At 44.8% G+C, this 15,298-nt stretch overlaps 1 protein-coding gene across 1 annotated transcript; it reads left to right on the top strand.

The window, feature by feature from the left end:
- The first annotated feature begins 8,013 nt into the window (after positions 1–8,013).
- Positions 8,014–12,764, top strand: LOC142952834 (uncharacterized). The gene is made up of 6 exons (XM_076094810.1): positions 8,014–8,055; positions 9,148–9,157; positions 9,537–9,707; positions 10,203–10,459; positions 10,668–10,979; positions 11,679–12,764. The coding sequence occupies exons 1-6, from the start codon at positions 8,014–8,016 to the stop codon at positions 12,762–12,764; spliced, it is 1,878 nt and encodes a 625-aa protein (XP_075950925.1).
- The last annotated feature ends 2,534 nt before the right edge of the window (positions 12,765–15,298 follow it).

Below are 15,298 nucleotides of genomic sequence, written 5' to 3'. Positions count from 1 at the left end.
AGGACAGACTGAAGTATGATCCCTTGGATGAGATAAGAAGATGGAAGTAACAATTCTTATTTTATTTTGTCTACACTGTCAGAAGGAAGTGCACACAGATGGCAAATGTCCCAGTGAGCCATTACAAGCTGCCGTCACTAAATAACTCCACTTAACACAGTTAAACGTGGGATCTACTTACAGAGACAAAGCTCCTTGTGGTTCCCAAGAAAAGGTCTGGAAAATATAATAAAAAATATAAATCACCATTTCAACGTCCTGATGTAAGAAGTGCTGGAAAATCTGTAGCAGCCCACCACACATTATTCACACGCTCAGATTCCAACACTCCTTTTCAGCCAAATATGACATGTAGTCCTTTGGAAGTCGTATAATTACATTATTATACTCTTCAAGAAGTTGCCCATTTTGAGCAATAAACCTTAACTTTCCTCCTCTCAGCACTACGGAGAGTTTTTAGCATCTTTTAGCTCATTTGTATTTATTTTATGGCTCATAAAACTTGTTAGCAACTAGCTAGTACACAAAGCGGTGCATTTAGCAAGCTACAACCCCAGACTAAGTATTAGACTTTCTCAGGTGACCAGACACAGGACTCCAAGTTAAAGCTAATGTTGCTCCATGTCTGCTGGATGTGTGGATCGGCAACTGCTAACACGTTAGCCATAGCTAAAAGTGAATGTAGCTAACTTTAGCTAAGTTGCTGTGCACTGAGCAATGTCGCTGACTCTTTGATCTCCTGTACAGTATCAGCAATATCTCTGTGATTGTACCGCAGGAGTAAACCAGGAAGGAAACACACCTGTGTGCTGCTGCAGGCCCTTTTCACAGCAGCCATTTTTGACAACGTCACAGGAGGGCAAACACAGGTGGAACTAATTAAGGGAGGTGCCATTGTATTTAGTGCATCACAGCCTTCCCAGTGTGCCACAGCATGCACCCAGCGGGCCCTGGCACACCTAAATGGAACAAGACCATAGTTATTGTTATTAATTAACACCTGTATTAACCCAATGACAGCACCCCGTCATTGTTAAACAAGTATTTTATAGTCTCTTTGTTGAGTATTTTAATGGTTGATGATTTCCTTTGTTGGGTTCTTATACTCTTGTTTTGTCTTTACCCTGATGCTTCAGTGACCTTACGTTTCAGCAGGGATCAGTAACGTGTCTCGTTATCATCTCATCTTAAATGAAATATCTCCCCACAGACACTCTTACAAGGTTTGCTGTGAGGAGCTGCAATTTGCTTTATTGGCGTAATCATTTATCCTCAGCCCACCTCCTCTACTTCAACCTCACACGCTCATTTCCTTCATTTACCAGAATGCCTTTCAGCAGCTCTCAGAGACGTGTGTAGATGGATCAAATATCAGCAGATGCAAATGAATCATAGTTCTACTAAATCACTTTGTGTACACCTCCAGAGAGAATTACCTCCCACGGGAATTTACTCTTATGTGCTTCCCACTGTACACATGATACTCACTTTAGACACACTGGGACCCAGCAGTCAGCGGGGATCAGATGACAGCTACACGACTCCAGTCACTGGTTTTACTTCCTATACCTCGCCCTCATTGGAACACAACAGGTCACCTGAGACGGAGGATAGTCAGTCTGGTCCACATTGCACGCACAGGTGTCTTTTAAGGTGCAGCTGTGGTAAAGACATGCAAATATAATGTTTCATTCTGTGTTAAAAGCTGGAGCTAATCCCTTAATTGTCAATGTGTGAGTTCATCTTATACTAAGGAACCACTTAATGCTCAAGTTTGTGGGACTTCTCTCTGAGAAAGATCAAAACAACAAATCAGTGAATTCCAGGAAAAGCCCTGAGAGTGTGTTACAGTGCAGCGATTCGGAACCCAGAGAAGGATTAAATCTTCATGCCTTCGGGATGGAAGCTGTGAGATCATCCCGGGTCGGGTAGTTGGCTTGTTTGACTTGGGGCTTCGCCTGCGGTGTTCTTTAAACAGAGCAGACAGACGGGGATGCCATCTGCTCCCCTGACCGGTTCGCAGCACCTCCTCCTCCCTCGTCTGAGTCGGAAAAAATGACTGTCTCAACTTCTTCACATTCATCACAGCTGGCTGCAGCAGTATACCCTCTGGTTTATAAGGGGGGGGGGCAATGAAACATGGTCAAAGATGGAGCTGTTGTGAGTTGGAAAGCTAGGTGCTCGGTTGAGAAATTAGAGGCTTGCACGGGTCTTTGACACCGGGTTCACACTCTAGGAAAAATCTCATTTACCGTGGTTTTGTGGAGAAAATAACCCCTTCAATCTAGCAACAAAGTCCAGTATAAATAGGCTTTTTTTGGATTTTCTTGGTTTCCCAAGCGAGGTTTTGGCACCTTTGGGGGTCTCTGTATTGGCTCTTGTTGGTCTCAAGCAAAATAGAAAAGAAATGAAGTAAATTCTTCTTCCATTAAAGGTTTTACTGCCCCATTTCCACATAAATTGTGCACAGTAAAGGTAATATTTAATATTTAAATACTATTATATGTGGCTGTTCGGGCATTAATGTTGATATGACAGTGTTCACACAGCTATCTGTAAGGCCCTCTGCTTCTATTCCGCCATCGAATACCTGTAGTCTGCTGTCAATGCCAAGTCTGCCATCTGGTGTTCACTACCCGGAAACACACCCTGGAATTATAAAGTAAAGGTGATGTCATTCTCTCAGGATGTTCCATTGAAGCTGGTTTGTGAATAAAACAGCAGGTTTCTGTGCAATTATTAAGACATTTCTGAAATCAGGAGCTACGAGGGCTTTAGAGTCGGACACTTTTATTCAATCCAGGGACCGCGGTTCTGTTTATTTATCTTTCAGCCGCATGGATCTGTTCTTTTCAAGTGTCCCAATAATCCATGACAGTGGGATGGTGAGTCAGAATGTACCAGGACCTGAAACTGAAGCAGCTAAATCATATTTATTCATCATTAAACGGAATATTTACGCCTGTGCTTTTCTGCTGCGTGTCGAAATCCTAGAAATAAACGACACCAAAACCTCCAAGCTAATAAATGTTGCATGTATGCTTCCAAACATCCTCCTTTGTGAAGCTTTGTCTGGATTTACATCCAAAGTGTTCCCCAAGTGATGCCAACTAGAGGACAAGGAATCCTTCATGTGTTAATTACAGCAGAATGGAACAACATGAGTGGAAACATGCGCGGCACAACGTCTCAGCGAGGGATACAGGTGGGAAAATACACTCGCCAAGCAAGTAATCTGCTTTGTGTACTTGGAAGAGTAAATGGATTTTCGCAGATTTTCATTTCAAATAAAGCGACGTTTATGACTCCCAAGAAGAAACGCGTTGGCAGCAACTTCTACCTCTCGCTGCCATCATTCTTGTGAGGACTGCGCGGCGTGTTAGGCATCAGAGAAATCTTTATTTTCCATGTTGAGTCTTGTATCTATACTTTTAAGTATGTTATGCCGGCTGTAAACAAATGGCTGTTTTTGGTCAAAATGGAAATACCTGCAGCAGAAATGATGTCATTCAGACCATGTATGTGTTCCCCTGAGGTAAAGAAACTCCCTCGACCCATCCCTTTGTCTCACACACACACACACACACACACACACACACACACACACACACACACACACACACACACACACACACACACACACACACACACACACACACACACACACACACACACACACACACACACACACACACACACACACACACACACACACACACACACACACACACACACACACACACACACACAGTGCAGCTAGACGGCTGAGCCATTTATCTGGGTCCCTGGGGAAACAATTACACCCCACCAGGCTGCAGAACTGGACAGGGGCTGGGAATTAACGATGGGCTCATGACTCAAGCCGAGGCGGAAACTTACAGTGAAAGGATGGTGTCACTGACCAAGAGCCCGCTGGTTGTTGACACCGTGGTGAATTACAGTAATTGCTCCCAGGATCACTTTATTCCAGTTCTCTTGCAAAACAATACGCGTGGTATTCCAGCAGTATATATATATATATATATATTCAGACACCACAGCTACTTGCATGGTGATGTTATAGAGCTATTCAATTAAAGAACACATTTAAGCTACAAAATAAAGCGTATGAACATACATATCACACCACAGGGCCCTCGTGTCCAACTGTATATTCACTTTCTGTAGACGACACTTTGTGGCATGTGTGTAAAACTAATTATGAATTATAAAACTGCCTTCTGCAGTATAGCCTTTACTCCACTGTATCTTTACAGCACATACAGCTTTTTTACAGCCGAATCCGTTCACTAACGCCAACCTGAACCCATAACGTCATAACTGGTATGATATTAAACTGCGACGCTTCTTCCTGTGATGCACTTTGCAATATGCATGAGATCCAACACAGCCGTCTCCTCTTTCTCCTCCCCGATGCTTCTGCGTTACTCTTTTCAATCCCTTCCTTATGAAGGCTGCGATACGCGTAAATAATAAAATAATTGGTCAACCATAACAAGTTCTGTCGTCTGACCATTTCAACAGAACTGCATCGCTAGGCAACAGCTTGGGTCCATGTTTACTTCCTTTCAGCCGATGTCCTTCACACACACACACACACACACACACACACACTGCAACAAGGAAATAAACGGGGACACATTTGGACTGTGAAATAGTCGACAGTAATAATAATAAAAGTCCAAACTGATGTGAAATTGTGTAGTTTAAGCACATGATACTTTTCTGATAACGCCTCTGTACTGCAGGAATACATCATGTAACATTGTAAGAAAGTTGCCACGCAGCAGATGTCTGTAAACTGTAAACTGTAAAGTTAAACAGTCTGTAAACACTGTCAACTCATTCACAGGCTACAAATGACATGTGGGTGCATCAGCACCCACTTTGAAAGGGTGTTAATAGGAGAGAATAGCCATCAGCGGGGTTATTTGCACATGTTCTTTCATCTCTAAATAATGAGGACATTTGATGTGTCCTATAATAAATATAATGGCGTGGTCGAGACATAACCACGCGCCTGATAGACGGTGATTCAGACCCATTGTTCAAATTTCCAATGTGCGCCGTGTTCTCCCTGGCTCTGTGAAAAAGCAGACCTCTTCCAGCTTTCCTCCTCATGCTTCAGCGTTAGAAGCTGCCACATCCCAGCCCCCACCTCCCCACAACCCCTCTAGCTGCCTCCTCCTCCCCCCCCCCCCCCCCACACACACTCTTCCTCCCTCTCGTGGCCCGTTGCCATGGAAGCTGATTGGAAGGATCAGTCTGTCTCTCCAGCACATTGCCACTCCATCCTTGCCAGGAGAAAACAAGGCAATTCAGAGCAAAGCACCCCCCTCCCCCCCCAAAAAAAAAGTCCTTCCCGAACAGCAAGTGAAGGTCAGCTATTAGTTATTGACAATAACGATAAACCACACACAAAAAACTAATTATTCAGTTTTCGTCATAGAGCTTTTTTTTTCTTTTTGTGCAGTAACTTTTCGTTTCACTTCCTAATTTCTCAGTTTTCAACAACGCTGACTTCTAAAACCCCTGTAGCCATGTGTTGTATTGACATTTACTAAACACTTGATTCATGTGGTGGTGTTGACTTTGCCCTCATGGTCAAGGGCACTTTGCTCCACGCTCGAGTGGCTTTCACCCCGACAGCTTCGGTACTTTTTAATTACCATTTCACTAATAAATGAAGCTCCTCCCTGCAGACAGACAGACAGACAGAGAGAGAGATGTGTTTCAGACTCTTCTCTGATTAGCACAATAGGCCATAACAACTAGGTTTCTTATGAATATTTGTGTTGACTCCCATAAATGCAGCCATTACCAGAGCAGTGCGGTGTGATTTTAGTAGGTCACAAAGCCGGAAAACTAATTGAAGAACTCAGTCCGTGTTGTTTCCCCACTTCCTCTGTGCTGCGATCGAAAAGGAAAAAAGAAAATGTCTTCCTGACAGATGATTCACTTTAACACACACACACACACACACATACACACACACACACACTCTCTCTGTGTGTGTGTGTGTGTGTGCACTAGACGATACACAAACTCAAGGCTAAGGCTCTCGGTAGCTTTATTTCTGATATTTTTCAGCCGAGCTCGACTATAATGGTTAGATGGAACATTCAGGGTCTAGCTATTGCTATAGCAACAATGTTTAGGGGCTCGTGGGTGGGGGTGGGGCGGTTGATCGCAGAATTTTGAACATCATTTATATTCATAGTAATCTTCCAAAGCTCTATGTATAAAATAACAAGTGTTCCAGTTGTGTAGTGACTGATTTAGATCTGGGTTTATTCGCATTAGGAGCAGTGGGCACTGCTGAACACCCATGTGTTGTTGTTTTTTATGTCTCCGGCTTCCACTGGTAACCCCGTGTTTAACGCTACATTGCTATGAATTGTGGGTAAGTCCCTGAGGCAAAGTCTGCAGGAATGTGGACTTACGGAAAAGTGTCCGTAAAGGACTCAAAATGTCCGACAGTGGGACATCTATGCACCCCAACGTCCTCCGTACTCCCACAGACTTTGATTAGACTTATTTGTGATGCGTCAAAAACTAATTTAATCCAGAAGAAACATTTCTTAGTAGAGCTGAGGCTGACCGGAACGTCATCCGTTTGTAAATCGAGTTAATTGACTGATCGATGGGTTAATGACGCTGCTGTTAAAGAACTCACAGCGCTCGTGTCGGCTGAATCTCTGTTGAACACAGTGTACACAGACACTTTGCAGTTGTACGTGTGCGTCTTTGAGCTGTGCATGTACGAACAGAGGCAATGAGTCATCACGCATGGGCAACAAAATCTGCTTTTTCTCATTTTAGTCAATTGCACCTCTCATGCTGCCCCCCAAAAAAAGCTTAGAATTCAAACAGTTAGCACTTGGGTGGCAAATTGTGTTTTTTAAATTGACGTCTGTCTGCATGCATGTCTGACCTGTTTGTCCCCACGTGTGTGCCGTGTATGAAATGTCACACACCACCCACCAGCTTCACAACCATACAATCCTTGTAAAAATATCCATTCTGATGAAGTGACATGTTGGTAATCCGTTAAGAATGAAAATAAAGCTAATGTTAGCAGAGTAGCACAAAAAGTGCCATCTCATCGTTTGACTCTTGTAGAATTAATGGCGTTTGGTGAGGTTCAGCACATCTTAAATCATTTAAATCACGTGGGGGAAATTGTAAATTCATTTATAAAATTGATTTCAATGTCAATGTTTTGGTATACATAGTATACATTATGTATCATAGATGTACTGACAGACACCTAGGCAACACAACTATTGATTTAACTTGAGACAACAAAATGACTGATTTAGGTTTAGGTAAGAAAACTACTTGGTTTTAATCTTTCCATCCCTGCGACCAATTTAAATTTCAAATTAGCTTTTTGGAAACTAAAAGAAAAAAACGATATCCCCCTCAGATGATTATGCTGTAACTGTGGGAAATATTGCTTATATATTTGTGTCAATAATTCTACTGTGGACAAGAGGTGTTTCACACAGCAGAATCCACACTTTTCCACCCCCACCCCATCACAGGCACCCCCCTCCCTCCCTCCCCCCCTCCCATCTCGAAGGGCTTGCTTCACCTCAGTCAAGCTCCAGCGCTCCAGCCGGCAGCAGCGTCGAGCTAACAAGTCTTTGTGAGGAGAGAGAGAGAGAGAGAGAGAGAGAGAGAGAGAGAGAGAGAGAGAGAGAGAGAGAGAGGAAGTGGTGGTGTGGGAGGGGGGGGGGGAGAGAATCAGACAGTGAGAGACTTGACAGTGTGAGCATAGGATGAGGGTGCACAGGGAGAACGCATAAGGTAGTGACAGAGGCAGAGGTGTTCAGTGTTGCACAATAGTGCCAGAGGCTGCTGGGAAGAGAGAGAGAGAGAGAGAGAGAGAGAGAGAGAGAGAGGGAGGGAGAGAGAGAGAGAGAGAAAGCAGGCATCATGGCAGCGCTCACTGCATCATCACGACACATGGGGATGTTTGGCTGCTGCTGCTGGTGAAGCCACTGTGTGATGCGGAGGAGAGAGTCGAGGACTTCCTGGAAACCAAAAGAGGCACGCCAAGGAAACAGGTCAGTGGCGGTCAGACACACTCACAGAGAGACTATTTATTGTTCTGCTTTTGTTGCATGCAGCAGCGCAGAGACCTCGTCACGTTACCGGCTGATGCCGATCTACATTTGTCAATGAGAATTCCCCTGTCGGGTGTTCGGGATGGGGGGCATGGGGGGTGGGAGGTGTGCGCGTGCACGAGGACACGTGAGCAGGCTTGTGTGTGTGTGTGTTGTTTGCGTGTGTGTGTGTGTAAAGAGGCATGGGCAGCACAGGAAACTCTCCTGGATCCAAGAAAAAAAACTGCAACACCCTCTGTGCCATCAAACACACAGAGATGTTACATTGTGTTCAGTCCTGACTACTGTTTGGATAGAGTAACAAGAAAGGGAACTAATTATGAAAAAGAAGGAAAGAATAACAATGTTGAGGATGAGGATGGCATACTTGTATTGCTGTAAGAGGAAGGAGACAAAGCCTGTCAGAGAGAAGCTTGGCCCAGCGTTCAGCTCTGCTGCATATGATGTAATCCTCTACCAGTCCAAGCAGTCAGCTCGAGTTTATTTTTTACAAATTATAAATTTACATATCAACAAAGTGCAGAGGGCTTACCAGGTGTGCAAATCACCTCTTATCAGAAGTGTCGCCTCTCTTTCAATTTTCCACAACAGAGACCGATACGAAATATCAGTTAATGAAAACCTTAATGAGCGCGACACTTCATTCGACTTCTTTACTTTTTAAGCCTCACAAAGTTTGGCAAAGTCTAGACGTACTCAATTCACCCAGGATACAGGTTTGTTGAGCTATTGACTGAGCTCATCCGAGTAGTTCTTTTGAAAACTTTGTTACGTTTGACTTTGCACATATCAGTACAAATGCAGTATTCCAAAAACATCAAATTTAAATACTTCACTGGTAATTTCACCTCCTTTGAGCCGATTGCTTGGCGTCAATGCTTTGAGAGTTCAATACATAATAGAGGAAATGGGCTGAAGATAAAGGAGTACTTTGGGACACTGTCAGAAAACATGTTTGATTGATTGATGGCTCTGCTCTACAAAGTTCTTTTACTTTTATTATTTTATTATTCAGGAGGAAATGGGCCGCATGATTTGACAGCGGAATGTCTTGATTAAAATGGCAGAGGACAGAATAAATAAGGTGCTAATGTGGAGTCAATTCCACAGTTTTCCATGTGCTATGGAGTTTTACACAATCAACTTTAAGGATGCTATCTACCTGTTATAAAAACTGTTTTTTAGGCCATTTAGAGGCAGAAGAAACAATTTGTGAAGGCAACATTATCATTCATTGAGAGTCATGTTTCTGTCCTGAAGAATCACACTCTCTTTGCTCTGTTTTTGTTCTCCACCGACTCCTACTATTCATTTATAAATGATTGCGGTTGTTGTTGCTGTTATTAGTATTATCGTTACTCTGGCTGTGGTCACCCATTAACCTCACCCTTGTCCTCTGTGCAGGTGCGACCAGTGAGAGGGGCCACATGATGAGTGGGATCCTGAAGAGGAAGCTGGAGGAGGGCCCGCCCCCTTACCTGTCTCTGCAGGGCTCCGATGACGAGGTTTCCTGCAGCGACAGCGGCAACAGCAGTGATAGTCTCAACCACCCCGTCCCCTCTGGGCTGCTGGACTGTAAGATCACATTACCACACTGCTTCCGTCAGCGGCTCCAGCTGGTAATGATTTGGTACAGTGGGAAGCACCGGAAACACTTGAGGCCTCACGAAAAACAGCATTTTAACCGGGACATTGAGAGGGAGAAATTGTTCAAAATTGGGCAGAATAAAAAGAAATAGACAGAGAATTTGCTTCCGAACTGAGTACTTTTGTTTTCTGAATATAACCGTGTACTTTTGTAACCTAAACCTAACAAAGTAGTTTTGTCGTGTTTTCTTTTTATAATGTTAATCATGTGTTTCAAACAGTTTAAAGCTGCACCTGTTATCTGGAGGGAAATAAATGTCCCTTGAAGTTTAGTTGCACAGGAACTTCATTTTGTAGGACACACGGTTGATTACAGAGATTTCACATTCAATTCAAGCTCTACGCTGACGACGCTCACCTATTTAACACCAAAAGACCCCGTTCTTATTTTTTCTTATGCATGTTTCCACCTGTCTGTCTCAGCTACTCTCCAGCAGCAGTCGAAGCGACTGCGGGGCCGCAACGTGCACTTCGAGAGCGTGACGGTCTACTACTTCAACCGCCGGCAGGGCTTCACCAGCGTGCCCACGCAGGGCGGCAGCACCTTGGGGATGTCACCGCGTCACAGCGGGGTGAAGCGCTTCACCCTCAGGGAGTTCGCCATGGAGCAGAAACGGAGCCACCAGAATATGTTGAGGGATCACCTCAAAGAGGAGAAACTCAACGCCATCAAACTCAAAGTCAGTGGGACGACTCAGTAAAGCCTCATTTATTAAATGTGTTTTTCAGGAAGCGAGGGCATTGATTCTATACATTCTGAATGTTTCGTAGCCAATCTTCAGCGGAGCGTGTCTCTCACATCTGATTACCCTGAGGGTCTAAATGTATGTATGTATTTATGTGTGGGTGTACACGTATGGTCCAAATTTTCTTTTTTCTGTCCTCCAGCTGACTAAGAATGGCACCGTGCCATCCGTGGAGGCGGATACCCTGACGCTGGATGACATCTCCGAAGACGACCTGGATGTGGACAACACGGAGGTGGACGATTACTTCTTCCTCCAGCCCCTGACTACCAGGAGGCGCCGGTCCCTGCTGCGCGCCTCGGGGGTCCGACGCCTCGACGTGGAGGAGAAGCACGAGCTGCGTGCCCTCCGCATGTCCCGGGAGGAGTGTGGGTGCCGCTGCCGGGGGGTATGCGACCCGGAGACCTGTGCTTGCAGCCTGGCCGGCATTAAGTGCCAGGTAAATGGAACTGTGGTGAGGCCCATCTATAATACTAAAGTGTTGTTCATGTCTAACTATGCAGTAGAAGTCTCTCTATATATATCCTTATTTATTAATAGTTTAATTAGTCCTTAGTTATTTACAATGTGTGTTCTTTTTGGATAACATAATTACCAAAAGTAGCCCGATGTAAGTTTTACTTTTCTTTTTTTTTCATTATGCTGTATTTCTTCACACAAAAAGTCTGGTCTATTCAAAATTCAATTCATCTTTAAAGCTTTTTAAGAATACAGTAATTAGTGCTCTCTAACATTTCCCCAAGCTTCTTGTGCTGTAGTGCCCCCCCCCCCGACATCTTCCATGCACAACACTTCACTTCTGAAAACCTGGTATTTTTTAAAATGTTTTAAAAATAATGCTCATGCAGAGTCTGAGAGAAGCAGCCTTGTTTTAGGGAATATGCATATTTTCAAGGTTCGGGAGGATTTGCATAACCAAATAATGATAAGCCTTGAGAATAAAGTAACCCCATAATTGAACAGGAACCATGGAAATCAATTAAATTTGAGTTAACTGAAGTTCTACTGCATTAAGGTGTGTAATTATATACATACACCATCTGCAGTGGACTCTGCAGTACCTCAACAAGCATGACCAGTTTTGATTGGCAGCGGAATTCACCTTTTCTGTCACTGCTGCTCTACACTGGTGCATCTGTCTTTCTGTCCCCAGGTGGACCGCATGTCCTTCCCTTGCGGCTGCACCAAAGACGGCTGCAGCAACGACACGGGACGCCTGGAGTTCAACCCGGTCCGGGTGCGCACCCACTTCCTGCACACCATTATGAAGCTGGAGCTGGAAAAGAACCGCGAGGAGCAGCAGCAGCAGCATCATCAGCAGCAGCAGCAGCCGGAGCAGCAGCTCGTAACCAATGGCAACGGTTACCATGGCGACTCCTCCTTGGTCCAGCAGCAGCAGCAGCAGCAGCCGAACCTGCAGTTCCCATTGATGAGTGGCACGCCGCACATTCCCATCATGCACCTCCAGAACACGAACACAGGCCACACGGCTTCACATCTAGACGAAGAGGAGGAAGAGGAGGAGGAGGAAGAGGAGGAGGACGACGAGGCCTATGAGGACGACGAGGACGGCAGCAGCGTTTGCAGCGGGCTGTCGGACTGCAGCACGCACAGCTTGGGAACGACCGACCCCGAGGACGAGGAGGAGGAAGAAGAGGACGAGGAGGATGAGGAGGACGATGAGGGGGAGGAGGAAGACGACGACGACGACGACGACGACGAAGATTGGGATTGCTCGTTGCATGGAACCAGGCCTCCGCCCTACTCTGTTCCACTTCCCTCCGTGCTGAGTTACTCCAACATGAGCCTCGGTAACCCCTTCCACAACACTCCCTCCATGCAGCATTATCAGATAGACAGCGCCGTAAATGAAAATGTCCCCGTGGCCCCCACACTCCCCACAGTAGAGACCGCGTTGGAGTCTGAAATAAACCCGAAACTCCGCCTCCAAACAGAGCGGCCGAGCGCTCCCTGCCAGTTCACCGACCCCGTCGAGTCCCAGGCGCCCCAACCTTGCTCACGCGTAGACACCCGCGAGAGCCGCGCCGCCCCTGCTGGTGCGGCCGGCAACCAAAAGCCACGCTCGAACAATCCGGACCGCCATGACTCACAGACTGAGGTTCTGGCTGGGTCCGCGGAGCAAACAGGGGAGGAAGTGATGGCGCTGATCAAGGAGCAACCAGGACTGCAAAAGCAAGGCGATCAAATCACAGACATGTCGTGCTCGGGCAGCACCTGATTGAAGCGCTTTAGAGCGGGATCGGTTCATGTTTGGAAAATCTTTATTCAAGAATTAAAACCTTCAACCATCAGTTTGATTTATTCTTGATAAGTGCACTTCCAAAGAGGGAATGAGTCATGCAGACATTCCAACAGAAGGCTGAAAGAGGTCCATCTAATTTGAACTCAATGTGTCTCCTTTCTAAGATTGTTGGTTGAATAAAATATAAAATGTTCATTGACGAAGCTCAATAAAACAGTGTTTCTGTACGGTGCTTGTAACTCTATGGAGCATCATTTATGCCCTCTTCCGGAGTCTTTGATCACTACAGCATGTTTCCTGGTTGTGACTGGCATCTATGACGAATCAAGATTTCGAGGTGCTTGTATTCTTTCACTGTTTTTCACTTTGCTGGAGTCTCATCGTTGCTGCTAATGGTTCTTAAATGCCTGTCTGTATAGCATGTGTTCAGTTTACCTAAGATGTTTCGACACAAACTGTAAAATGATAAACGATGTTCCTGCTAAAACACTGGCATTTATATGAGTTCCTAGCATCACATAAATCTCTTCTAATTCATACAAAAAATCTGTTTTTGTTCCGTTTTGTGCGCACATTTTAGCCTCCCTAGCGGAGTCTCTTTTGGTCCAGACGGAATACATTTTAATAACGTTGGCCATCCCTTAAAGCAGCATTAAATATTTTCATCTTATTAATGGATCACATGACTACTTGTGAAAGGAGTAACTAGTGAGAACCCATAAACAGCTATCTCTCCACGGAGCATTTTAGCGTCTTTCGGGTCATTGTTTTGGTTTTTGGTTCACTCTCACGGCTCTCACAGCTTAGCCGTTAGCCTAAGCAGGCAGCTGTTTTCACGGACTAAAAGCTCTGAATAACCATCTGTACACTACCCCACCCCGTGCTTCAACCGGAAGACAGTTAGCACTGACGTTAGCAAGCTAGCTGGTTATCATAGTGGAGCATTTAGCAGCTAAAGAGACCGATATTTCCCTCAGGAACTGTTGGAGACTTGCTAAAAGGAGCGTGAACAGTGGACATTTATCAGGTGGAAAGAGATATGACTTGACACTGAATAAATGCAATATTGTGCTTACACAGTAGCAAAAAATCTGTAATATAAGTTTAACTTGCCATATGGTCAATATTTCACTTTGTCCAATACTTTATTTTATGGCCAAATTGAGCGCTGCAATAATAAGTCCTAAAACACGGACATGAGTTAGCATTTTAGCACTTTCCGGTACCCCTGTCTCGAAGTCAATGGCTCTTTAGAATGGGTTTTTGATTTGGTCTGTGGTGAACAAAAGCTTCAGAGATTTTATTACGAAATATCATAACAAATCATAAAACTGGCGTTCATTTGTGAAGAACAAAACATGTGAGTAACTTGTGCTCGCCACAGATCTTATTTTCTGCAGTATTCCAAAACCCAAAGTAAAACTACATTTGGCTTCTTGTCGAGGAGACCGTTGCGATGTTGACTTCCATGCAGAGCTCTACATCTCCAACACTAAGCTTTGTGTTCAGTGCTGAACAGCAAATGTTGAATGCCAAGTTAAAATAGCTAGCGCCCGTTAGCATCAACACGTTAGCGTTGCCATTGTGAGCGATTAGCCTTCAGCTAAGTTTGCAGTTTAAACCTGCTCATATGTAAATTAAACTGTAATCTGAACATGTAGAAATGCTGCCAACAAAGTATCCCACTTGGAATAAACAACATATAATGCCAAATCATGACCTACTGTAGACAGTTCCGCTTCATACAATCCGCCTGAGGACTTTGTTTGTCTGTGCATGTTATTTATCGTTTTACAGTCACGTGAACAAGTTTTCAGATAGGTTAAGACTTGTGTCAAAGTAACTAACGTTGTCTCTCAATCTGCGGGCCAAAAAACTGTACATTGCCATGAGTGTGGATTAAAAAAAAAAAACTTTGTAAAATCCATCTGCACTTTTTTTTACCCATAAAACAGAATCCACACCCTCACACCCAGAGTATTCTATCTCTCTACCAGCAGATGGCATCTGTTGCCTAATGATCGACCTCATCTTGCTTGCCACTGACATCCTCCAGCATGAAGGGGTTAAACCATCTTTTCCCCTCTGACGTCAGTAAATTGGTTGATTACTGCCTCAGGACAAGCTGTGACATGGGGTTTGTCTCGCCACATCTGTCCTCTGTCAGTGAACATAACACTATTTAGATTGTGTCTTTTCCTCCGCTCGCGCAAGTCCGGCTTCAAGGACATTATGACGTCACACCTCTGGCTCTCTGGTTATCTGTCCCACTGCTGTGTCCCCCTGTTGTCCCATTCTCATGTATACACCCCCCCCCCACACCACCACCAGTTTGTTGCAGCTTGTCGCCTCTAGAGAGCGCTGCCGAGTCTTTGGAAGCTGTTGTGTTCTCACCTCATTGGCCGGCCTATTCATGTATAGAAATACATTCATGGCTCGTTGCTTAACCACACAACTGCAGCAGGTGCTGGGCCACAATAGAGACTAAATGTACATCCAGCAGTGATCCT

The sequence above is a fragment of the Anarhichas minor genome, unplaced genomic scaffold (assembly GCF_050575085.1).
Source record: "Anarhichas minor isolate MPS153535 unplaced genomic scaffold, ASM5057508v1 ptg000018l, whole genome shotgun sequence".
Classification (NCBI taxonomy): Eukaryota; Metazoa; Chordata; class Actinopteri; order Perciformes; family Anarhichadidae; genus Anarhichas; species Anarhichas minor.
Note: the sequence above shows the minus strand (reverse complement) of the source record. Positions and strands in the feature narration are given on the sequence as shown.